The 26,965-nt window shown below is 29.2% G+C and overlaps 2 protein-coding genes across 6 annotated transcripts; one reads left to right on the forward strand and one right to left on the reverse strand.

Annotated features, from left to right (window-relative positions):
* Positions 1–277: 277 nt before the first annotated feature.
* LOC111621395 (protein numb-like) lies at positions 278–2,025 on the reverse strand. The gene has a single exon (XM_023363506.1). It carries the CDS (start codon positions 1,761–1,763, stop codon positions 531–533), a length of 1,233 nt encoding a protein of 410 aa, XP_023219274.1. The 5' UTR covers positions 1,764–2,025; the 3' UTR covers positions 278–530.
* Positions 2,026–2,184: 159 nt separating this feature from the next.
* On the forward strand, positions 2,185–26,347 carry LOC111621404 (vesicle-trafficking protein SEC22a-like). Of its 5 annotated transcripts, none has more exons than XM_023363515.1 (8): positions 2,197–2,275; positions 6,152–6,362; positions 7,111–7,337; positions 13,200–13,363; positions 20,112–20,279; positions 21,452–21,573; positions 23,088–23,156; positions 25,233–26,347. In XM_023363515.1, exons 3-8 carry the CDS (start codon positions 7,156–7,158, stop codon positions 25,431–25,433), a joined length of 906 nt encoding a protein of 301 aa, XP_023219283.1. In that variant the 5' UTR covers positions 2,197–2,275; positions 6,152–6,362; positions 7,111–7,155; the 3' UTR covers positions 25,434–26,347. The 5 variants fall into 5 exon arrangements, with proteins under 5 accessions (XP_023219307.1, XP_023219283.1, XP_023219293.1 ...); XM_023363525.1 differs by having other exon boundaries at positions 2,210–2,271; XM_023363534.1 differs by lacking the exon at positions 2,197–2,275 and adding an exon at positions 2,376–2,526.
* The last annotated feature ends 618 nt before the right edge of the window (positions 26,348–26,965 follow it).

A 26,965-nucleotide genomic window follows, 5' to 3' on the forward strand; every position in this document is an offset into this window, starting at 1 on the left:
TAGTAAATTGCTTTCTGATGAAATCATCTCTTCTTATCAAATATGTTGAAATAATATCTATTTATGTTTTAATTTGTGAATTTATATATTTAGCATAAAATACATAAAAATTTAACCTTCGATAATGCTAAATTGTTTATATTAATAAATCTAAAACAAACTCATTTTTTTCATAAAATAAAGACAATTTATTACATTTTATTAAAAAAACTATAATTAATAAAAATGTAAACTTTATTAATATTCAAATTTTGATATAACAATTGTACAGTGAAACTGAAGCAATAATTATTATTGTTTAAAATGAGTCAGTTAAATAATAAGTAAATAATATATATATAATATATTTTTTTAAAACCAACCCTGTTAAAACAGCAACTTCCTCACCCTGTATATTATAAAAAATGTAAATTATTTAAAGAATGTAATCATAAGTCACATTTATGGTGTAAAAAACCATATATGTAAATGGTAACACAAATACAATTATATAGTTTAACAAGTCTTACCATATCTATTGCACCTGATTATCACATATGGACCTCAAAAGTTTTTACAGAATTGGAATTAATATTTTGGTAAGTGTCTAACGCCATCCACTTTTTGTCAAATTCTCCGGGACTAGGAATGTCATTCTTACAAGCTTGTGCTTCTAAAGATATTTCAAACAGCGTTTTTGATTTTTCTTGCTTAGAAATATCAGTTTTTTGGGAAACAGATGGTTGAATACTTTTTGCAGAATTCACCGACTGACTACTACCATTTGGAATTTGTTCTTTTACGTCTGTTGTTTCGTCGGTCGATACTGCACTATTACTTTTACAAAATTTTGTATCGTTATTTATCTCCTTAATTTCATTCAGGAATTCACTCATGGGTGATAGTTCAATAATGGGTTGATGAAAATTCTCGATAGGATTTAAGCACATTGCTTGCTGCCTGGCTTGAGTGGAAGGTAAATCGGTTATTCGTAACGAAAGCTGCCTTTTAAAAGGGGAAGCGCGGTCGAGTTTTCCAAAACGTCGACAGGAAGCCTGCCGTTGGAGCATTAGCGTAGGAGCGTGGGGTCTTTCTATCGCGTGGGGATTCTGTACGGACTTCACGGGCGGCGGTTCCGACAGTTTACACCGTTGAGGATCCTTTATTCTTTCGGTTAACGGCGCCCGTTTAAAAGAGCCCGTTCTGACAAAAGCGGAGGGTTCGGTCTGGGCGGTAACCGTCGTATCCTTATCTCTATTCATTTTCTTCTCCAAACAAACTGTAAACGCACACCCGACGGCGTGACTCAGACGCTCTCCCAAATCTCCCGTCGTGTGAAATCCGTAACACATCCATCTTCTAGTAGCTCCGTCGCGACAAATATAAGAAAAGCCCTTCTCGTGGTTCCTGTCCGGCGCACAGAAAGAGACTTTCTCTATAGTCTGATCGACTAACAGTCCTTTAGTTTCGTCCTCGACCACGCGAATGCCGTCGCCGCTAACGTGCAAAACCGCCCTGACGGGATGTTTCCTCGACTTGCGTAGTTCTTCCAGAGCGTCCTCGCACACCTGCATCCCTCTAGATTCGAATACCTGTACACATCCTAAATACTTGACAGGAAAGCTACAAACACCATTTCGAACAGCAACCTCATCGTCGTGCCACTTGTTTCCTTCCCTCTTCCTTTTATGTAAGCTCGCTCTGATGCTTCTTCTAAGACGGTCGATAGTCCGATTTCTTCCGATTTGCTCACGATATTCCGAACTACTGTGACTATTTCCCATTTTTTATGTCTTCTTCAACTTCTAAGCATTTCAAGTGACGCAATTCGGGCGTTGGTCTTCTTATCTTTTAAAATTAAACTTCTTAAGCACAAACAATCTCACTATTAGTTGCAATAAAGTTTATATCTATCATAAATTATCATAACAACTTAAATTACTATTAATTTATCTAAGAAAATGAGTTTTTCTTAAGAAAGGCATTAAAATCCCTACCAACTCTACCCTCTTTCGATTATTGTTAGTAGACCTTGTAATAGTTCGCATAACCGACGAAAGATGGCGAACTCGAAGAAAGAAAAATATTTTTTAAATCAAATTTATATATTTTATTAAAAATTATTATTTTTACGTAATTTCTCTGTACCAAAAAATTATTAAAGTTATTTTAATACGCGTAGAATTTAGTTAAATGAATAAATTTTCAAATGTTTACATGGCAAATGGTTGTCAATTACTATCGTACACGTGTTGATTAACGTTGGCTGATAGTTTTTTTAAATCTCTCGCAGTAGGTAATTTCCTTATTTAACCTTACTCTGTTAAATATTTAAGTATATTAACATTATCTTGAATATGTTTTAAAATATATTCTTTTACGTGTTTACAAGTTAAGAAGATGGATTAACAAACGTTGCTATTTTAAATCTACAATTTGTAATGAATTTTCCATTTATCAGACTACAAGAATATTTTCTATAATTTTGTTTATAAATGTGACGAATATATTATAACCATAATGTAATACAGTTAAATAAATAGATAGGTAAATATAATATAAGTATATATCTGTAGGAAATATAAACATGATAAGAATTTTTGCATAACTTTAAAGAATCTCGTTTCATTTCATAAAATTTAATATTTCAGAATCTCTTACTAGTAATATATAAAGTTAAAATATTCAGTTCTGTGAAGGTTTTATTTATATTATGTAAGTTAGAAATATTATGATGTAAATTACAGATATTTTAGTATTTAAAAAGTTCAAATTTGGAAAATTTTGAGTCGATATCCATTACTATACTTAAATACACACCTGCAATTGCTGTAAATAATCGGGCTATATTTTGGAAATAATAGTGCCAAATTTATTTATAATTCATAATTATTATTTCCAAAATATAGCACGATTATTTACGGCAATTGCAGGTGTGTATTTGCTATGCATCGGGTTTCGGTTGATGTTTATATTTGTATTACTCTAATTGGAATCTTAATTGCTGTCCAATTAACGAGTTCATTCATTTTTAAAATAGAAATAAAATAAAAATAATAAGATTAATTTAAGTACGTATAAAATCATCTTTTATGTTATGTTTGTGATATAATTCCAGAGGAAAATGAGATATAAGTGAAATTAGTTTATTTTTGATATTTTATTTCTTTACATTATATTTTATTTTCCTTTTATTCTCTCTATTTTAAATCATTGATTGTATTTTTAACAATTTAAGTGAGCTCTAATGAAGCAACTTATTATTATTAGTTATGATTTTTTAGTTTTTTTTTTTTGCATTTTATATCTGCTAGATACATATAGATATATCTGATACAATAGTTTACATTTTGAGAAACTGGATTTGAATCCAAGACAGACTTCGGTAATTTATTGTGGATAGTGTTGCCGTTTTACTCGATCGTTCGTCCGTGCGTGTCTATTTTTTTTACCGGTTGGGCTTATACGTAATGAATGAAATTATGATTAGTTATATAGCTTTAATGAGTTGGGAACGCTCGTTATCAAATTGATCACTTCATATATTTTATTATTAATCTCTTTAAAAAAAAGCCTTGCATATCTAGATCACAACAACCATGAAATTTCTGAATTTCCAATTTAGGTATAGTAGCATAACCAAGGAGACTGGGTCCTTCCCTTACCTCTTTAAATAAATTACCAGTAATTTAAAAAATTTCATTAGATTCAGTACAACAAATATATTAAAATTTATGATTGTACTGCTTATTAAAGACAATCAAAAAATATTTATTTTTCAGAAGCATTTTTGCTTTCTTGAAACCATTTTCAGCTACTGAAATTAAGCAGATATGTAACTGAGTAGATGGATGTTGATAAAGTAGACGTGACAGGACAAATCATTCCTATGGACATAGATGCCTCCAAAATTTCCATTGATCGATTGAAGAACAATTTACAAATTAATGAGAATGAAATAACTTACTAGAAAAATGTGTAAAAATGAAATTTTGACTAAAGTAATGTTTTTGTCATGTAGTGTTTCATTTTGGTAAAAGTGTAAATAAATCATTATATGGTAATATTCATTGTGTAATTGAGACACTATTTACTTCATAATAAGGCTTTGTCAAGGGTGACAATCAATGTGACATCATTTGTCAGGAGGGTTTTGTCATAATGTGATAATCAATAATATGAGAAAAATGGGGTTAAATTGATACCTGAATCATATTTTTAACCTATGTTGTTTACTCAAGTGAAATCCTCTTTCAATTAATATTTAGATTCTCCCTTTATACTGATGATATCTGGAACTAAATAACATGCACAAAATATGGAAATTTTTCCTACATGGTGTATTTCCTTACTACTATTACATTTTTTTAATTATTTAATTATTCTTCAAAATTTAACAAAATAAAGACTCATTGTTGTGTTTAACTTAATGTTTCTTAACTTTATGATTCTTTGCATACAAATATTAATAAATTCTGTTAAGCATCTTATATTTATTTTTCAAAAAAATACTTTTAGACTTATTTTATATTTCCTTTTATATGTTGTTTCTTTTTTTTATTTACTGTATTAAATAAAATAAATTTCCCTATTTTAAAAATTTTTTGTTAAAATTAAATTCATATTACAAGTAATTAATTATTTAAACTACATTACTTGTTATTGCTGAATGAATAATCAAAAACAGACATTTCCAAAAATATTACAATTTATGCAGCATATAATCATAGATCATTTATGCTGTATCAATTAGAGTTAGTTAATTTTGTTCACAGTCTTAATCTGTTTTTATTTAAATGTAGTGCATGATACATAATTATATCTATAAATATCTTTCTGTCTACTAAAATGTCTATATCATTCTTTGGAAAATAAAAAGATATTTAACAAACCTTAACAGCTTTTCTTAATTCAATATTTTGGTTGTGTTATTCTACAAGAAAATGAGATTCTTTGAAGATGAAAAACAAATAAAAGTATGGTTGTTGAAGATATGATTAGTCAAAGAGAGATTCATGAGGTAGCATTTTTTCAGAATTCATCAAGTGTTCCTTCAACATGTCTTTCAATAAAGACAAATGACCAAAAAATATGGTCTAGGAATAAGCTGACTATTATAGTTGAGCCTACAAAGGGTCTTGTCTCATTCTGAATAAACAGGCAAAGGGAGGGAAAGCCCAAGAGAACTGTGTAGGAATTGAAAGGCCAAGACAACAATATACTGTACAAGGTAGCAGGCTGCTTTGTCTGCCACCTCATTGATTGAACTTCCACAGTGTCCTGGTATCCAAACTAAAGCTAGTTAAGATAGATATATGTGGCAATCCAAGTAGTAATATCAATTAGAGAGGAGGAGATGAAAGAGAAACTGAATAAGGCCAAGAGTACCAACTGGCTGTTGGTAATGATGACAATCGGGTGGTGATGAAATTCTCCCAACTGGAGCATTCTGAAGATGCCCAGTACCTCTACTATATAATCACTATACCAAGGATCAACATGCAGGACTTTGTATATGTTTGCAGCTGGAATGACAACTCCCATTGCCAAACAGATTGATGATTTCACAGCATTGGTTCCAATGAGGAGCCAGTTCAGCTATTTCCTTTCAACAATATGATGAAACTGGACTACCAGTATGTGCAGAGAAATTTTTCTATCCATCAGGATTGAGTTTACGTGGATCTAGTTCTCAATTTATGAAGAAAAATCTGAAATCTGGTCTTGATGATAGATGTAGACATTTTGATGTCAGTGTTTCTCTGAGGCACTGACATCAAAGTCAGTGCCTCATGGCTCATGAAATGAAGGACTGTTGATATTCCTGTCACAATCCCTGGTACCACCCAAATTAAGTGGTAAAGTGGGCTGAAGGATTCTCAAGGAAGGTGGCTAGGAGGAACTTCATAGCATATATCTGGATCTGGTCACAGATTGTATGTACAGTACACGGCATCAGAGTAAAGGGAGATAAATGGTATGGAATGGGAATGCACATTCTATAGGTGAAATAATTTTTACCATAAATGCGTAAAGTTACTAAAAATATATCTGTATTAAAGTTTAAGATTAAGATAATAATATAATTTAAATATGAAATAGAAAGACTTTAATATGGATTGTCTTTATTGATAAGTATATATGATTTTGGTTTTTCATTATATCTTTTCAGATATAACATATTTAGCTTTAAATCTGTAGTAGAAGTCTCTTGAAAGATTGACTCCCTACCAGAAGCTTGTTTATAATTTTAATGATTGAGTGAGTTCTGTATTATTTGAAATATGTTTAGCAAAGATTCATCTTATGGTGCCTCTTCTTTGTGAAGAATGTTTTCCTGATGATTGAACCAGTTGAAAAATAGAATATAAATATTTTATATGGTAATAACTGATGAATATATTCTCTCCTATGTTTATGGTAAAATCTAATAATAAATTTAACTGATATTTTTGTTGTAAAATTTGTTTTGTTTGATTTTCTAGTTTAATATTTTATTATTCTATATTTGATTTTCCAAAAATTATGAGTTAAGAAAAATTGAACAGAGAAGAAAATTTAAAATTTGTTGAACTTTTCCTCTTCATAAGATTTTCTTAATTTGAAATAAACATAAGCTGATAATATTTATTTTATGCCTAAAATTGATGCTGGAATCTGGAATTCTAAAGTATCCTGTTACTGATTTACATAAATTTACAAAAAAAAGATGAAAAGACCTGTTTAAGACCCTGAAAAATTTAATTAAATTTAATTAATTAATTAAATATTTGTACTTTTTTTTAAACTATGATAAGAACCATAACCATAAAATTTTCCAAAATAAAAACAAGCATTTCGTAATAAATAAATAAATTAATTAATTAATTTCTAGCAATTGTTATAACTATACTCTGCCAGTTACAGTTTTGATTTTGTAACTGAGCTTGAATTTTTGGTTTTTAATCAATTTCAAGGATATTGTTTAAGCATTTATGCAAATGATATGTAAATGATATATCATTTAGAGTAAATTTTACTAATCAAATAATAAGACTGCTTTTTATTTGTTTTTTTTAACATTATTCATGTTATATAAATGAAAATAACAATAAAACTTAATAATAAGAATTTAATTTAAATATATTCTAGTGATTTCTGATGTCAATATTGTAATAAGAAATACTTCAATCCAAAATGATTATCTTTGCAATGATTGTTCGGACTGATGATGGTCTGCCTCTCTCAGCATCAACAGATGTCTGTGGTCAAATGGATAAAGACATCAAAGAAGTCAGAATGCAGATAAAGTTGGTTTCTCGGCATATTTCTCGCTTAGAAGATAGATGCACAATTAATTTAAATCCACATTTAATTCAGTAAGAAAGAGTAATTTATTACATATGAGGGCTGTTCCAAAAATGCATGGACTGAGATCATTGTTCTGAGTTACTTGGGAGATTGGTATCAATCTCCTTTAATGTTCTACTCAGAGTTCCTCAGACTGGAGTGAAAGTATAATTCAAAACCTCTTACTAGAAATTTATTTAAGAAGGTTCTCTAAGAGGTTTCGAAGTATCAATCTCCTTTTTGAAATGGCATCCTTCACATTCTATACATCTTTTACAGTGGTCCACCAGCTCCTGAAACAATTACCGCAGCCCATTTTCTGAAAGATATTGCAAGTTAGAAGAAAGTAGCAGATTTAACTTTATTTGTGTTAAATCTTTTTTTCTCTGAATACTTTTTTAAACTTGGAAAATCTGAAAGATTGCATGATACAAGGTCTGAGCTGTAAGGATGATGGTATAGTAGTTGACCACTAATTTTCACTAGAGTTTGCATTCTTAATTTTGTAATATGCGCTCCAGCATTATCTTGAAGAAGGAATCATTCTTGATTAAGCAGGTCTGGTCTTTTTTGTGTATTATTCCTTTGAAATAAAGTTGCATCATGTTAGCTTAATCCATTCTCCATTCATCCCTGTATTCACCAACACGAGGTGGGGTTAGAGTTAGGGTTAAATCTCAAGTTAACCAAACACCATTTGCTTTACTTTTAGTATGTGAACACTCATTGATTAACTTTTAACTCTAACTCTAACTTGTGTTGGTAAATACGAGGGTTAGAGTTTGTTTTTGGGACCCAGTGTTGCAGTATTATTTCATAGGCATTAAAAACAAAATCATCAAATTTTTTTGATGAACCAACACTTGAGATTTTTTGAATGTGATGAATCATGGTATGTCCAAATGCTTGACTGCTGTTTGACTTGGAATCAAAATGTTTAATTTAGGACTTGTCTCTAGGGTTGTTGAATTTCCTGGCAGTTGCCATTCACTGGAAAGCAGGAAGTAGAATGATAAATCCCAGGATTCCTGGGATCAAATTACAGTTTTATTTTTAATCTGTTTAATGTTAATTTAAGTTTAATGTACCTGAAAGAAAACCAGTCACCAATTAGTAAAAACAAAGAATTACATTTTAGCTCTTTACTAATTTTTATTGAAAACAAAAATAAAAGTCTCTTTTTTTAAAGATGCAATAAATAAATAAAACCTTTTATAAAGTTTCCAAAAACAAAAAAATTTAAACTAGATTTTAGTATTGCCTCAAGAAATATATATTGTTGATTTACTGTCACACAATTGAGATTGTAATTTTGAAACAAAAGTTCACTGCAAAAAGTTCTCTATATCTCAATTGAAGTTCTTGGATAGAACTGAGGGAAAGAAAGAGTTGGTTCAAGTTCTCTCTTTTACAGCTAGTAATTTTTCACAAGTTCATTCTTTTACAAGTATTTTTTGCATCATAAGATGATTCAATTCTCTGTTGATTGTAGCTTTTAATAGCCTCATTTATGGCAGCATTTACTCTTCTGGAAAGGATTTTTCTTTTGATATGTTGGGAATGTTGACTTTGCTGTAAATCCTGAATGAAGACTGGAAGTTGGACTGGAGCAGACAAAAAGCTAAAATTTCTCTCAAACAATTTCTTTGTGGCCTTGTATTGAAGTTTTTGATGAAGGTGAAGTTAGAAATGGATCTGGTTTCTCTGAAATTGAATTAAGAGTTATTTAAGTTACAGTCACACCAATATATGATAATGTCAATTATGGCAGAATTAAGCACACATTATTATATATTGGTGCAACTTCAAGGGGTCTCACTATGAGAATGAAAGAACATTAATATACAATCAGAAAGAAACTTTCATACATGACCTTAGCCACTTATGCCACAAGTGAGGAAATATGTTACTTCAGAACAATTGCTACACACAGTTTTTGATAGGCACACCTTAAATACCTGGAGGCCATTGAAATGTATAAGAACAGAGTAGAAATTAATTTCAAAAAAACGGAAACACTATCCAGTGTAGCACACTTTGAACTTGTGTAAAAGTTTTTCTTTCTTTGTCTTACATCTTCAATAGTTCCAATGCAGGTTTTTGTATATGTGTATATATGTTTGTGTGTGTTTGTGTATATGTATATATATATATATATCACTATACATACATACATAAATGAAAATTTAGAGTTGGCATTTATATTTTAAAGGTTAAAAAATGAATTTAAACTAAATTTGTAATTTGTTTCTAAAAGCATATTCGATTTTATTTTGTTTGTTTAGTTCTGCATTATATGTACCTTGGAGATATCTGTTATAAACAGATGAAAACATTTGTAAAAGTGCTAATTTCAATTAATATATGCTAATTCAGGTGTTTTGTCTGTTCTTAAATAATATATTCCAGTTTTGGCGAGTTATTGATTTTGTTTTTTACATCTATCATTGCCTTTGCAATGCAGCTCTTGAGGAGCAAAAATCCAACATTTTGACTAAACTGTTTCCTCATTTAGTATAATGAACTAGTTGCAATACATGGTTATGTTCTTATATGACATTTCTGTAGAATGTCATTCTTTGTAGGAGAGCTATGAAATTCACTGAGAACCATTCTTGCTTTCTCAGTAATGCTACTGATTTTTAGATTACTTTCTGAAGAAATATTTTCTATTTACTTGTTGAAGTATTTTCTATTCACTATTCAATTGTTGGGATTATTTCACTAAGTTCAATCTAACAATTTATCAGCTATAGTCACCACACTTATACTGTACCACTACACTGTCAACATCTTGATCATCATATTAAAAAAAATCACTTGATTCTTCTTTTTTACTTTCAACGTCAAAAAACAGAAATATTTTTATGTAAACTTATTGAGGAGAAAGTGTGAGAATAAAAGGAACGAATGAGTCGATGTGGAGAAGAATTTTGATGATTTCTTCAATGGGCCAAAGTAAAGTGCCAAATGTACAAGTGTGCAAAATGTAGCAGACACTTATATGGGGAAATCCATTGATCTCAGTAGGATTGAGACAAAGACAACAAACCAAAAGAATAATCGGATAGCAATTTAATTTGCCCAAGAACATACAGTGCTTCCAGTGAAACTACTGGAACACATGCACCCCGACAATTCCAAATTTCCAATTAACAGTAACACACAATAAACCCGACAATAGACTGTTAATAAATTTTTGTAACATGCGGACGTAAACTAACCAACAATACTATTTATGCGTTATTGTCTACTTTATACCTGATGTAAGACAGTTCAAAACAGAATCCTCACCTTGACCTTGTTGCACAGCTTTTTCCTTTAGTGGCTTCATGACTCACTTACCTTCACACACTACTATTCATCAATCACCACAGTTTGCTCTCTTCTCTTCTTTCTTGGTCTCCATCTTGTGGCTGAATTGCCAGAATAATCTCCCACCCCGATTACACTTCCTTTTTAACACGTATAACCTCAAACCTCAACACACTCCAGGTTTTACCTAGGGGCATGCCACCGAGCCAGACATACCAACATGGTGAAAAGGGGGGCAGAAAAGATGTAAGGCACAGAAGTAACTTATTAATGAAAGCATCAATCCACTTAGAGCCTTTTTTCCCATCATCAAAAATGCAAATAGTTTCACTTTCTTTTGTACAAAACATTAGAAATACCAAATGCAATCCATGCTTATAACACCTTAATTATAATTATCTGGCAACATATACACTGCCTAAGAAACATTTATAATGATTCTTGCAACTTCAAACAACTTTAACATTGAATGCTCCAGAGTTTGAATGCTAAATTTGTGAGAAATTTGACTTGGAGTTTTAATGATGCTTCTGTTTGTATGCACAGTGAAGAAATTCACCCGCTGTGTAAATGCTATCTGTTGTCTGCCAAATTCATCTCTTGCATTATGTTCATGTGTTTCAATACTTTTTCTCTTTATTTTTGATATGTTCTATCATATATACCAAGTATTTGGAAAATAGAGCATAGTAGGAAAACCTGACAAAGTAAAAGTGTAGTCCAGCGAGCATGATATGAAGTGTTTTGTTGGTTATTATTTTATTTTGTGGAATTATGTGAAAATTTAAAATAAAATGTAGGAATAGCAACCTTTGTATCACACATGTACAATCAGTGTTGCCACCTTTTCAAAATTGCTGACCTGGACATTTTAAATTTTTTTATTACCTTTATTTGAAGCATCTGTGGCAACAATAAATGGCAAATGCTTTGCAACAGATATAATTAATTCAAGAGCATAGGGAGCTAATATGTTTTGCACAATAGATTCAATTTTTGTATGCCCAAGTCTTATATTTTTACAAATCATTGAGTCAGGAAATATGGAATTGCTAACTTTACTTCCACAATCTTTGGATAAATAACTGTGATGTGACTTTACAGTTTACACCATGATAAACGTGTGTAAATTCTGCTGCTGTTACCTGATCATTAAATTTCTTTTCTGTTGAAAAAATTGGATCAGATTGAAGTTATGAGCAAGTAAACATATTTTTTGCTTATGAGTATTTGCTTCCATGTGAGATTTCACAGCTTTTATGCCATCCCACTTTACATTAAATGTAGTATTGCAAACATAACACCTAGCTATTTCATTAGATTCTCAGACAGGTCATAACCATTTTTGAAATTCGTTTTGTGTCAGCCAATCTTTATTAAATTTACAAGTTTGCTTCCTCTTTTTGGGTTTTCAATTTCTTGAGTTGTCATATTAAATAATTAAAATGGAAATTATAAACTTGTAAAATTGTCATGTTCACTTTACAATAGGTTTATTCCAACACAAGTCCTTGACTGGTTTGAATTTGAAACTGTATGAGGCATGCACGATGTCATTTTATAGCCTATAAAACCTAATATTGTATTTGCCAGAGATATTTGCAAGTTAGAATTTTAAAAGTATATTTTTTGTCACTCTTAGCCTAGGGATGAGTTTGGGTGGGGTTGTGAAGTTAGTCTTTAACTGTTAAAATAAAATACTCACAAATATTTTAAAATTTATTTTGTTTCATCTTAATTTCACACAATTTCTACGAAAACCAGACAAATTAATAATAAATCTGGACCATGAATTTAAAACTGGCCTGATAGCAACACTATGTACAATATTGATTGAGCAATAACTATCTGATTGTTTTAAATTAGAAACATTTTAACTATTAATAGAAATAGAATATATTCAAAAAGTTGAGGTCTTACTCCTCTTTGATAACAAAGGCTTGACAAAATTGAACGTGGAATTCTTTTTGTTTTGTATTAAAATTGCACTGTATCCATCTTATACAAACACATGACATGTTAAGGTACATCTTTATATTTTGTGACATCTTGCTACACCAACATTTACCTGAACTGCCAGATCATGAATTGATAGAACTTTATATTCTTTTAGTAATGTTTTTTCTTTTTTAGCATTTTCATTGTTCACCAAGGTTAATGGACACCTGCTTCTTTATGTTGTACATTTTTTCTATTCTGAAAATACTTTTACCATTTAAATAGGATTGTTCTGCCCAAGGTTTTTTCACCATTGCTTCTTTGAATCATCTCAAATGCATTCTGACCATTTTTGAATAACTTTTAATGCAAAATTTAATGATGATCCTTTGTTTAATAATTAATGTAAAATCTTTATCATCTGTCATCATAAAATCCACTTCACATAGAATATTATAATAAATTCAAAAAGAAATTACATGGTAAATTTGTATAAACTAAGAAAAGGTGGAGGAACATCCTTGGAATCCAAACTCACCGCATTAACGACAAAGCAGTATTGCCAGTTGCATATTTTTGGAACAGCCCTCATAATATCTATAGTCTGTAAAATTTTATTTATAATTTTTTTATTTTAGTATTATTAGCTCATTGGGTATTAGTTTTATGGCTTTATGTGAATCCACTTATCCTCCAGTTCTAGCCTTCAGTTTTCTTGATGAATTAATGAGAGAATTCATTACTACATATGATACGAGCAGTTTGAATTCCATAATAAGACCTTATGCTTTCATTGAATTTGGTAAGTTTTAATTACTTTTTAATAATTTAAATTAAGTTTTAAATATTTTGCATATGTTTAAAATTGTTAAAAGTTTACATATTTAGATAAGTGAAATGAATGCACAAAAGTAAAATATTTCATATAATAATTCATGCTGAGTTAAAATCTAAAGTTAAATTTGCATAAAATGCAGTTCTGTGTGAAAAACTGTTTCAATATAAAAAGGATCTCACTTTTATGGTTGCTTCATTAAGAGTCTTTTTGTACAATATTCAAGATAGTGAGCGTTTAGACCAGTGTTTCTCAACCTCTAACGAATTGTCACCCCCTTCAATAAAACCATTACGTAGTATCGCCCCCTTCACTTCAAAACTCCAATTCCGAGGGCCAAGGCTAATGCCAAATTTTTACTGCATTGAATAGACTAGTGACTAGTATAATGTTATTTGTTTAATTATTGTACAATATAATGAATAAAATATCTAATTATTGTTAATATAATGTTTTACTATATTGCCCAGAAAATTGTTTTTTTGCTCCCAAAATATAAATTGTTACTAATCGCCCCTTGAACATGGAAAAACGCCCACATGGGGGCGATATCACCCTGTTGAGAAACACTGCTTTAGACAATGGTTTGAAGATATCAAGTGAGTGAAAAAAATGACATGGAGAGCAATAGGAATGTTTAAGGCAGAAAAAAATCAGATAGAGGGAGCAGGATGGTAAAAGTTAATTGTCAGTTATACTTTGGAATCATTTTCAATCCAAACAATCTTCAGAAAATCTATTTCTAATCATCCTAATTAATACTGATAAAGAAGGACTAGTATCTCCTTCTAGACTCCTAAATGAAAGAAATCACTAAATCCATACAATTTACTTAAAACCTCACTGCATTCATAGAAGGGCTATCTTCTAGTAAACAGTGTAAAAGGTTTGATGAAATTGAAATTAGCCTTTAATCAAAATGATCTGTTGTTTGTATCCTCTCAACATCCTTCCAGAGAAAGGCCTATTTGAGTTAGAGTTAAAAACATTGCATATTGACTCAGTCAATGGACCACTATATTTGCAAATAAACCCCTGATTCAGTCTTCAAACTAATTCTCAATAAATATTAATAAAAACTTGAAAAAAGCTTGTAAAACAGCCAGGACAGCAATTATATTTTAAAGAAATAAATACTTTCCTACTGGAACTACTATAAGTAAAAAACAAAACCATTAAACCAGGGGTATTCAACCTGGGTTCCGCAGAACCCTAGTGTTCCCTAGAATGTTGACAGGGGTTCCGCAAGTGATCACTATTTGCTCAGCCAAAATGCACGTAAAATGGAAATCTTTCATGTAGGAACGGGGTAGTGTACTGTCTTATTAAAATATTAGATTAATATAATATTTAAGTAAAAATTACAATATTAATATAAATTAGATATAAAGTGGCAGTTGATTTTAAAAAGTAAATATAAATATTTTATGGATAAAATAAAATCTTGAAATTTGGTAAAAGTCACATGCTTCAAATACACCAATCAAGACGCATGACGTCACATATTAGTTCTGTTAATCTCATTCTGTCTGTTAAATACAATCACGTACAAGTGAGTATTTATTTTGTTTTTATATCATAATTGATAACTTTTATTATGTATTTACAATTTAATTAGACTATCGTAGCAATAATGGATATGTGGTTGAAAACTGGAAAGCTTCATTCCACGGATGCAGGAATTAGTTTTGCTAGTACTGTTGAAAATGAACCAGATGTTAGTACCAAAAAGTTGTCTGGTGATTCAGAGTTACCCATTTGTAAAAAGTGGAAGTATAATGAAGAATACATAAAATTTGGTTTTACGTGGATTGGTCATGAAAATGAACCAAAATGGTTATGCGTTGAATGTGAACGTGTGATGTACAACAGCAGTTTAAATCCCGCAAAATTGAAAAGACATTTGGAAACAAATCATCCAACTTTACAAAATAAAAATGTTGAGTATTTTAAAAGAAAATGTAATGAGTTGAAGAATAGAAAAAATATCTTTATGATCTTTTGTTAAAAACAATAATGATAATGCTTTGAGAGTATTGTATCGTGTCAGTTATTGTATTGCTCAACAGGGTGAAGCTTATATAGAAAACTTAATTAAGCCATGTGTAAAAGATGGGGAAGAACATGCTACATTAGTTGATTGTATCCCCCTTTTGGATACTACAGTTTCAAGGTGTGTTAAAGATATGTCTAATTTTTGTGAAAATGAGCTCATAAGACATTTGCAAGCTTCTGAACATGGATGTACTATTCAACTTGACAAAACTACAGATATAGCTGGATTAGTGATTTTGCTTGTTATTGTGAGATATATCCATGGAATGGCTACTCAAGAAGATATGCTAATTTGCAAAAGTCTGCCAACCAGAACAATAGTGGAAGAAATTTTTAATTCGATAGATTCATATATATCTTGGGATTTATGTCATCAAGTATGTACCGATGGAGCCAAGGCAATGCTTGGTAAATTGAACGGCATAGTTGCACGCATGAAACAAAAAAAATCCTCACATGAGAAGTACTCATTGTTGTCTTCATTGACAAGCTCTTGCAGTGATGAAAATGCCAGAAGAGCTAAAAAACGTACTTAATGATTGTGTTAAAATATTTTATCAAATCAAGGCCATTAAATTCAAGAGTTTTCAATTTATTGTGTGAAAATATGAGAAGTTTATATAAAACACTACTGTTGCACACAGACGTCCGTTGGTTATCTTGTGGAAAAGTGTTAGCAAGATTTTGCGAATTAAAAGATGAAATAAGAATTTTCTTATCTGAACATGCACCTCAATTAGCTAAAAAGTCAAATGATGCAGTTTGAATTCAGAAAATGGTATATCTAGCAGATATTTTTACCTATTTAAATGAGCTCAACACATTGCTCCAAGGAACAAATATCAATATTTTCAAGGTACAAAGTAAAATTGATGCTACTTTTTTAAAATTGAAATTTTGGGTAGATTGCATTTTGAAAAGAAATATTGAATGCTTTCCTAATTTGCACAATATTTTAGTAGATAGTAACGCCAATCTCGATAAAAATGTAAAAAATAATTTGGTCCAACATTTATACGATCTGCAAAAAACATTTCGTGAATGTTTTCCTGTTCAAAAACAAAAATTATCTTGGATTCAAAATCCTTTTCAAGACTGTGACACCTCTGAACTCCCAATAAAAGAAAGAGAACTACAATTTATATATCAACTGATACTCAATTGAAACTAAAATTTAATCAAATTAATATTATGCACTTTTGGATTGACATTAGGAATGAATATCCTGAAATTGCCAAAAGAGCTGTGAAACATCTAATGTCATTTGTATCAATCTATATATGCAAAAAATCTTTCTCTTTGTATGCTGCCACAAAAACAAAATACAGAAACAGATTGGATGCTGGAGATGACATTAAGTTGCAGATTTCAACAATTATTCTCGATGTAAAAATACTCTGCGATAAAATACAAGCACAGTCAAGTCATTAAAAGAATTTTATTTTTATTAATCTGTTATAATATAATATAAAATGTAAAATATTGTTCCTTTTGTTAATTATTCATAAAATGTATTCTAGAAAATAAATAAAGTAAAACCTGATTCACTACCTCACTATTCATTGTCTTATTAAGATTAAATAAAGATACAAGAATAATTTTGCAAATTTGAGTAGAAAAAAGCTTTGATAAACTATTTTATCTGCTACTTAAACATGAGGTTCCTTCAAGAAAGCCATGAGCTTGAAGGGTTCCTAAAAGTGTAAAAGGTTGAAGACCCCTGCTTTAAACAATCCAGCAAATTGTTTTTTTAATATCTTAAAAATGCTTTCGAACGCTTTAAGCGATCATCCTCAGTTATCATTTTGAATCAAACGAAGAATTCAAAATTACATAAAATAATAATTCAAAAAGCGGTTATACAAATTTATGTTAAGATTTAACAAGCTTAAATAATTGTAAAGATTATACAAGTTAATTAAAACGAAATAAAGAACTAAAATAAAATATATACATCCAGTAAAAATTATCTTAATTAACTTTCCCGCTTATATAAACTAGGTCAACTCATCATAGAAGGATTTCCACGCTGAAGACAATCCATTGGCATCTCTATGATTAATACAGTTTGTGTGCAACTGCGCCTTGTGAATTTCTAGTTTTTCCAGATGTTTCACGGCCTGCCTTGATCTTGTAGCCTTAATGATCGACGCCTAATCCCAGAAGACCTCAATATTCTGCTGTTTGGCAAAAGCAGCAAGCACCGTAGAGTGTGTTTTTATTCACCAAGTGCTTATGTTCAACAATTATTTTCTTTAAGTTTCTCATGGTCGCTCCTATGTATACCAAATTGGAGTTAAATCTACAGTCCTTTAACGGTATAGAGTATACCCCTGCCATCTCATTGCATTCGTAACTGCCTTTATCGTTCCTTAAGAGCCTATACATGGTGGGATTATGCCTGTAAACTATCTGTATATTAACACAATTTCTGTAATAACTCAGGATATATTCTTCATAATTGAAGTTTTAGACTATGTACAAAGAATATATCTGTATATTCTTATTTCTGGTAACTTTCTTAACCATTCCTTTGAGGAACGGTATGTAATTGAGCATGAGTTTTTCTTTCTGCTGATTCCCTCCCTGCGTAGGGTGCCGTTTCTGACAATTCACAATGAGAGCATCTATTCTTTCTCCACGGTATCCCTGCTGCATCGCTATGTTTCGGATATATTCCAATTATTTGTAAGTGTCGCAGATGCTGGTGCAATGCGTGCACGCCCTCCTTATTCAAGAACGAAAAACTGCCATTTTTATATGATCAGGGTCTGTGGAGTTCCTAGGAACAATAATAGGAAGATAACTTGGTTTCCAGTATATATCTGTTCTGATTTTCCCTTCCTTGCAAGTTATAGATACATCCAAAAAACTAACATTGCTCCCATTTTCCTGCTCCAGCTCCAGAGTTAATCCATATAGGTTGTCGTTGATCCGTTCTATAAACTGGCTAACTCTGCGATTATCTTTCCACAAAATAAAGATATCATCAACATATCTTGCGTAGGACAATGTGTCTTCCCAGAACGAGGGGAGTATTTGGCTTTCGAGTTTACGCAACACTAATTCGCAGAGTATAGCTGACATGGGGCTACCCATCAGTACGCCCCTTGCTTGCAGGTAAGTATTATCTTCAAATTGAAAGAAAGATGTGTGGCAAATTAAATCTGCCAATACCACAAGCAGATCTTGGAATTGGCAGATTTAATATGTGCCTCTAAGATGTGCAGCCATTGACAGCAGCACAATTTTAGATACAAGATCTCATCAAAAATAATCATTCTATTATATTTTAGGGATTATTGTTTTGCTTTATCTCACTGAAGTCCATTATTTTCTAATCTTTTATAATTAAAAACTATAAAGGATTGAAAATCTTTCTAAAATAAGAAATTATAAATTGTTTTATTGGGGTGCTTTATTGCATTTGGTTTATTAAATATTTAAGGAATTTATTCCAATAAAGCATAATTTTCTTGTAATTTGAGTTTCAAATAGTTTGGAAACTTCTGAAGCATTATGATAATAATTATATATTAGAGGTGTAACATGGAAGGGGCCAAGTGGATCATATATGCCAGGCACTAAATGAGAAAGAGTGCTAAGAATTCTCTTAATAAATAGTAAATAATTAAAATTATTCACACAAAAAGTTAAATGCACTTGCTAGGTAGATAGGCCCAGCGATGTTTGGGCAAAAAGTAATGATAGCAAAGATTAAGATTATTACGTTATAGTCAATATTACCCATTTTCAAAGAATGCAAGAATTAGGCCCCACTAATTCCAGACTAATTAGAGAATTTTTAGATGGGTTAAAAAAATGTTCAATTTCCCACAAAAACGAAAAAACTGCATCTGTACCTGTAAATCTTGCACATTGCTTTCTCTTAACACTTCCATTGTTGACACTTCCATTGTTGATACTTCCATTGTTGAAACCTTAATCCTGTCTCTCTCCTGGGGGGGATTTTGAAAAATCCCTTCTTAGTGTGTGTTTTCGTGACGTACCGTAACTGTGTACCAAATTTCAACTTTCAACTCCTAACCGTTTGGGCTCTGTGCTTATTATTATTATTATCATTATCAACCCATCTCAGTTATATATATAGATTCATTGTTATTTTATTTCACTTTTATTCATGTTGCATACTATTAAAACAATCATTATGTATATATATTGTATATATACAATAGACTCTCAACTATCCAGGATGAATGGGAAAAGTCATCCTGATTAATTTAGTAGTATTTAAATTTTGTACCTAGTAAATGGAACAAGTAAATTTTCAAAGAAATGTGAAGAGAACAACACATACGATTGCTTCACATAGTTACTCATAATAGACTGAACAGTTCAGCAAATGTATTATTTCATACTCCCCTGGCCAGTACTTGCAAAGCAGAGGAGTCATAAAACTATTTTTGATGACTTAATGACTTACCCATGGGCATTTTTGGCATCCTGATTAATTCACTTCCTAGTTAGTGTGATCCTGGATAATCACGAATCTACTGTATATTGACTCTAGATATCATAAATTCAGTATAACTGTTATCCATTATAATTTTTATATCAAATATGAGCAGACTATTATTCTATACAATCGTATTTTGTATTTTATTCTTTTTTATTTAAGATTATTTATTTGTTTTTAAAGATAGCTTCATTCATAAGACAAGATTAAAATACAATAGTCCTCGCTCACTGACTACAAGAATTGATTTGTCTAATCTAAGCACTGAAATTAAATTACGACCTCCCCAACAGCTTAATCTGTTTAATCTCTTGCCACAGAATAAAATTAGTCCAATTGTTTCATTTCCAGGTAAGTTTTATTAAAAACAAAATTTTGGTTAATTGTTTATAAATTATTATTTAAACTTTATCATTCAATCATTTGCATTAATAACAGTTTGATATTCTTATTAAATGATAGTAAGTTAACATTTGTATTGTTTTTTAACAATTTTTCAATATTTTTTGCATAATTTTTCTAATATTTATTTTCAAAAAAGATTTTAATTTGATGATAAAAACAAACTTTGTTTTAAAAAAATGCTATTCAGATAATTTATGAATTATTTTAATTTCAGCTTGTTGTGCATTAATTTTATTTGACTCAATTGAAAAATAAGTCTTGATTAAAATAAAAAGTGTTTTTCTTTCAGTCTACAATATAAAATTTGAAAGTTAAAAAGTTTTATGTATTAATCAGTCATATGGTAAGATGTCATTTTAGCTGGCTGTTATGACAGGGATTTAATTCAAGCTCAATCCACACTTCATAATTTAACATGAATAATAAGAGTATGTTGTTTTCCATTATTCACCTATATTGGTCAACTCAGCTACAAGTTGGACTCACCTGTTAGTTCAACTTGTGTAATGGGCTTAATTGTGCTCAGCCATATAATCTAAATATGCTGATTTTCTTGTTAACAAATTAGTTATCAATCACTATTACTATGCTATTGATTAAAAAATTTTGTTGTGTGTTTATGTGCAATGTTGCAATCTCTAGATAATTTATTTTTTAGTTAAGTTTAAAACTAAAAGTTTGATCCATGACTATGATCCATGTAATTGGTACATAAAATCACTGACTGTAATTCTGGTACCTCAGTTTTTAAATCTTTGACTTCTGATGCCTTTTTTAATAATGGTGAACCTACTAAAATTGTAAAGGGTAATAATTGTAAAATTGTATCATAAAACATTTCATTGCCACAAAATTCATTGAGTCATATTTTAGATTTATAACCTGTTTTTAAGTATAAGTCTATAGTTTGGTCAGACTCAGTATATTTTTACTGACTTTGACTTCACTTAAATTTGCTTCCGACTCCAACTCTGACTCCACAGTCTTGATCGGAAATAAATTGTTTTAATTGTTGTTATTTATTTTTAAAATTTTTATTCATTATTTAATTGAAATTTATTTATTTATTTTTTAAAATAAAATATTTTAAACTTATAAATACACATAATTATTTTCAGATAATCCTTTGTACCTTTCTTCATTGCCATGGTATATTATTCTAACAGTAGCATTTACTTTACCTTGCACATTAATTTCTTTTTACCGTGGAATTACTGGCTTATCAGAATCTAGCATTGAGGTAAGAAATGAATTTAGACAAGCATTTTAGTGTTTCAAATAATTTTGTATATGATTTTTCTAAATATATGCTCCATTCTTACATGCTTATTACAATTTGTTACTATAATTGTGATATAATAGTGTTTATTTATATTTATTCTGCTGAAGTATTGTCAGATCAAAATTTTAAAAAGAACACAAAAATTTCATCAGATTGCTATTAAATTTCTCTATGCATTACCAAATAATACTTTTTCAATAAATTACTAGATTTCAATAAATTTAATCTATAAATGTATTCCAGTTGATAAAAAAATTTTATTATAATAAATATTTTTAAAAATATGTTTTATAAGCAAGGATAATGATAAATGCAAGGAAAAGTTTAATTTTCTTGTTTTAATTATAAATTGAAAAAACTTTTAACATAAAAACAAAGATTTCAGTATTTTGAAATATACTTTTGACTTTATCACAGATATTGTTGTTGTTTAATTCTTTTTACCTTGTAGACACTAAGAGAGGCTTTCTTTTCATACCCAAAATGGATTTGAATAAAATAACCAGTTAGTGAGGAAGAGGATGATAAATCTTGGCTAGATTACCCATAAAAATTTTTGCGGATCTGATCCAAACTCAAATCCATGTTTCTCAATGAAGTAGCTAATACTTTTACATCTCAACCATCTTGTTTTTATTCTTGTATTTAAGGTTTCTGTTTCTGAGAATAAAATAAATATATAATTAAATAAATAACAATTGACTTCTTAATAAAGACTTATTATTTTTTTTATTGTTTCTATATAATATACTGTTTAATAGGTAAATATAACAGTTATAGAGAATTTAAATTTTTAATTCAAGTAAAGCATATTGAAAGTATCTATAACTGAAACAGTTTAAGTCTTTAAAACATTAATGCAAAATGCATAAACCTTTACTATCTAAGTTTTATTTTATGTCAGTTATTGATTGAAAAGGCAATTTATAAATAAATGTATTCTTTTGAATCTTTTTAATAGTAAATATGAAGTGAGGAAATAGCTTATCTTTATATCAGTCTGTTTCTTCTGTCTTAATCTTCCCATGTCATATGGGAATGCCTGATATCTCCTTCTCATGCAGTTAATAGCTACTACAATCTTATTTGGCTGTTTTATGCTCCAGATGCCTTTCTTACTGCTGGTTCTCCTTACCCAGATTTAAAATTGATCAGTCACCAGGCACTAAATAAGATTGTCTTTTTGCAAATAATGTGGAAAACTATTAGAAACTCAAATGCTTATATCATAATTGATAAGAGGTTAAGAAACATAAAAAAACTAAAGCTTAAAGTAATTTCTTAAGAACCATGTCACTAAAGTATTCTATAAGCAATCATTTATTTCATACTTTTAATATAATGCTACTTATTTTTTATTTCTTAATAGTTAATTAATTCTAAATTTGTATTTTAAATAATTATTTATTATTACAAAAGTTATTTATTAATAAAAATAAATTTAATGTGATAACATTTAAAATATTTTTTAGGAAGTAGATGGCATTAATCCATCACATAGTATGTCATTTCTTATAGAAGCATTTGCAGGATGTTTACAGGTAAATATATAGAATTTAAGTTATATATATGAGAACATTTAATGTTACTTTTTAGAATTTAGATAGATTTAATGTAGTTTGATAACTTTCCAAATAAAAATTTTTAATCTTAACATTCCTGAAAAGGTTAGACACAAAACATAAACTGCATTTCTTTCTTTCATTAGTTTGAAATGTAGAACAAGCAGTTAATAGATATAATTTACAGAAAAACGGATTATTTTATGAAATTAAACTTTTAATGTCAAGCAAGTAATTTTCACACAAATCATCATCATCATCATTTAAACTCAGAAAAAAATACTGAATTCCAGAACATTGCTTATGAACCAAATATATTCATTTCAAAAAGTATTTCAATTCAGTACTTATGATTTGTAACTAATGTTCTGGAATTTTTTCCCACATATTTAGAGCCTAGTGATAGCTAATTAAGTTGCCTAAAGCATTTGTTTATGTGCAAACTTACATGTAGTATATTAAAAGTTTAGTTTTCTTAGGTTGAATAAATCCAATAATTGCTCACATTAGATGTGAATTTTATTTTTAATAATGCTTTACTAACTTTTTTATTTAACTGTATGAAATGTCATTAACAGTTTGTACAAATGTCATACAGACTGTAATGACAATCCTTATGGTTTAACTATAGAAGTTGAACAATCTAACTGTATGAATTTCAAGTAGTTATTTTTTTAAATTAAAAAAAGTAAATTTACTTTTTTTAATTTAAAAAAGTAAATTTACTTGAAAATAACTACTTGAACTAAACAAAGTTTTTTCTTTAAAATGCATTTTTCTGACTGTTTTAAAAAGTTATCAATGGTGAATCTTTAAAGCATAATAATTAATGAATGAAACTAAAAACAGTTTTAATCTATATAATCCAAAATGATATGAAATACAGTATTCACTAATGGTCTTTATTTTTCTTTAAGAAATTATAAATTGAAATTCTTTAAGCTATGAAATCATTCAATCCATAAAAATTTCTCAACCAACCCAAAGCTTAGTTCAGAAAATGTCAAAGATTTAATTAAGCAGATAACTAATTATTATTATTATTAAAGTTATAATTAATATGAATAAATTATTTTATATAAAAACTTTACTTATCTATTGTTTATTTATATATAAATATAAACAACAGCATTTTTATTTTATGTAAGAGTGTACTTGTGAGGTTTCTTTTATGTTTATATTAATGTAAAGTCTATATCATATAATGCTTGATATTATACAAGTCTAGGATATTAGCTGGTACTGAACTAAAGAAAAGCATATACTGTATTTACTTGCATATAAGAAGAGGTTTTTATTAATTTTTCACTTCTTCAAAAACCTAGTTCATCCTATATGTGCAAGCGAAGGATTTTGCGTTTTTGTAATAATTTTCGTGAATCGTGTATTCGCAATTTTCACCAGATGCTCACGCTCTGGTGTTTGAAAACAAAAGTATTTTATCTGGGTCATTTGAATCATTCTTGTGTACTGTCAGGAGTAAAGATGAATAGCAATAGGAAAAGCAAAGCTTTTGAATTCCAAAATCACGTGGGAGCCCAGTATAAGTTTTAATCCTTTCTCACATGAAAATAGATGATTATTCAGGAATCAGAGTTCGGAGAAACTCATAAGTGTAATCTATGGAGAGTGGATTTGACTGTTAAGAATTAGCAAAACAGGTTCCCGATTGTCCAGCTTTAAGTGAACAAATTATACCAATTTTACAAGATTTTTCCTTAAAGTTTAAAATGCCAGTAATTTATGTGGGACAATGTGTGCATTTACGTGCATTTGATAATATTTTATTTGTGATGAAACAAAATAAAATTAGAATTGTATTAATAAATCTAATTTTCTTTATTTTGATCTTTAAAGTCACACCTCGTCCTATATGCAAGGTCATCTTATACGTGAGTAAATACAGTATTTGTGCATTAGATCCCTAAAACTACAAGGCTCTAAGCAAATGCCTAGGATGCCTATCCCAAAATTACCACTGGCTATAAATGTTAAAATTTAGAATTTTATTTAAATTTTTTACTTTAAAATAATTAACATTTTAATCTTTTTCAGATTTATCTCACAATGTACAAGATGCAAAGAAAGAAACTGGTCTCTCTGATAATACTTGTTGTTGTAATTATTTGCAACATTTATCTTTGGGAGATAAAAGATCTTTGGCAAAGTCTGATGTCAATTATTGTTTCAAGCATAAACACTATATATATATTAAAGCAACAATCACAAGTGAAGAAACCAAATTATAATGTGTAAAATAAAAAACCATGCAACTAATTAAAATAGTAACAAGATATTTCGGTGCTGGCTTAATATGAATCCATATAAAATATTTATAGATTTTAAACTGAAAGTATTTTTATACTGTATTCTAAATTTGTAGAATTTGTATTAAACTGATAAAAAGTAAACATTTTCAAATGATTGAATTTTTAGATATGCATTTGTTAGATATAAATAAATGTTAATAAATTGTTAAATGGACAAATTAAAGAATTTGGGCCAAAATTTTTATTAATATCTATTTGTTCAAGGTGTGTTTATGATATTCATTGTGCTTCATTACAGTTATTAATAACGATTATCCATTGAAACAGTTTTTATTAAAGAATTTAAAATTTTACTGTTATAAATATTAAATAAAAGTGATTTGTTTTTAGTATAAAAAAGATGTAATGGCTGAATTGTAGAGTTTTTTTGAACTTTTAATTTATTTCACATTGCAAGCATTAAGAGGGCCATGTTTTCATGTTATAAAATCCATTAGGCTTACAATTGGGTAGTGAGAGATAAAATCTTGATATTACTGAAGTCAACCAATCCACAAAAATTTGAGCCAACTCAAACTTGAATCAAGTCTAACAGAATGGTAGGCTACTCCATTAATTGCCAGATGGATGATGTGTGCTTTTGGTGATAAGGGCATGTATTGATAACTGTTCTGGGAGACACTTATTTTAAATCTGGATCAAAATTTTCCAAGAGTGCCAGATATGCCAGATCTACTTTCCCAATTTGGACTAGCCAAACCAACAATGAGCATGAATAAACCCTCTAATGTCCCCAAAATGTGAAGAGTTTGAAAAACAAAAAATATATAAAATTTATTTAAAAATAGTTATAAAATATTTAATTTTGATCTGATTTAAATGTATGAGGATTTAATTTTGTTTAAACACAAATTCTGATTGGAAAATCTACATTTTAAAATGCATCCAAATTTTTCAGCTGACAATATATTTATTACTATTAAATATAAGAATTTATATTATAATAATAATGCCACATTTATAATAATAATTATAATGAATAGATTAAGTTGATTATTTATTATATAGAATTAAAATTTGTGATTTTGTTAAATAAATTTTAAATTTCTGTAAATAAAAGTTCTGAATAATAGCTGTAACTCTTATAAGTATTCATATTAATTTATTTTATGTCATATTACAAGATTTTTTTATTTTTCTATATTTTATGAGGTGAAAATCATATTAAAAGATGTAAAATTTCATATATAGAGATAACTTTTATCTAAAATCTAAAAAATATGAACTATTAAAATAGGTTTTTAAATTATATTATAGTATTTCCCAGAATAAGAATGCAGCTAATGATACAAGGTCTGTTCAAAAAGTATCGGACCTTTGGTCGGCAAAAATAAATTTATTGACTTTGAGGTACAAAACCCTAATCCCCTTCAAAGTAGTCTCCTTGGTAATGTATACACTTCTCCCAGCGTTCCTGCCATTGCTGGAAACACTGCTGGAACGCATCTTTTGGAATGG

This window comes from Centruroides sculpturatus, unplaced genomic scaffold (genome assembly GCF_000671375.1).
Source record: "Centruroides sculpturatus isolate CEXI.00-Female unplaced genomic scaffold, Cexi_2.0 scaffold45, whole genome shotgun sequence".
NCBI classification, from domain to species: domain Eukaryota; kingdom Metazoa; phylum Arthropoda; class Arachnida; order Scorpiones; family Buthidae; genus Centruroides; species Centruroides sculpturatus.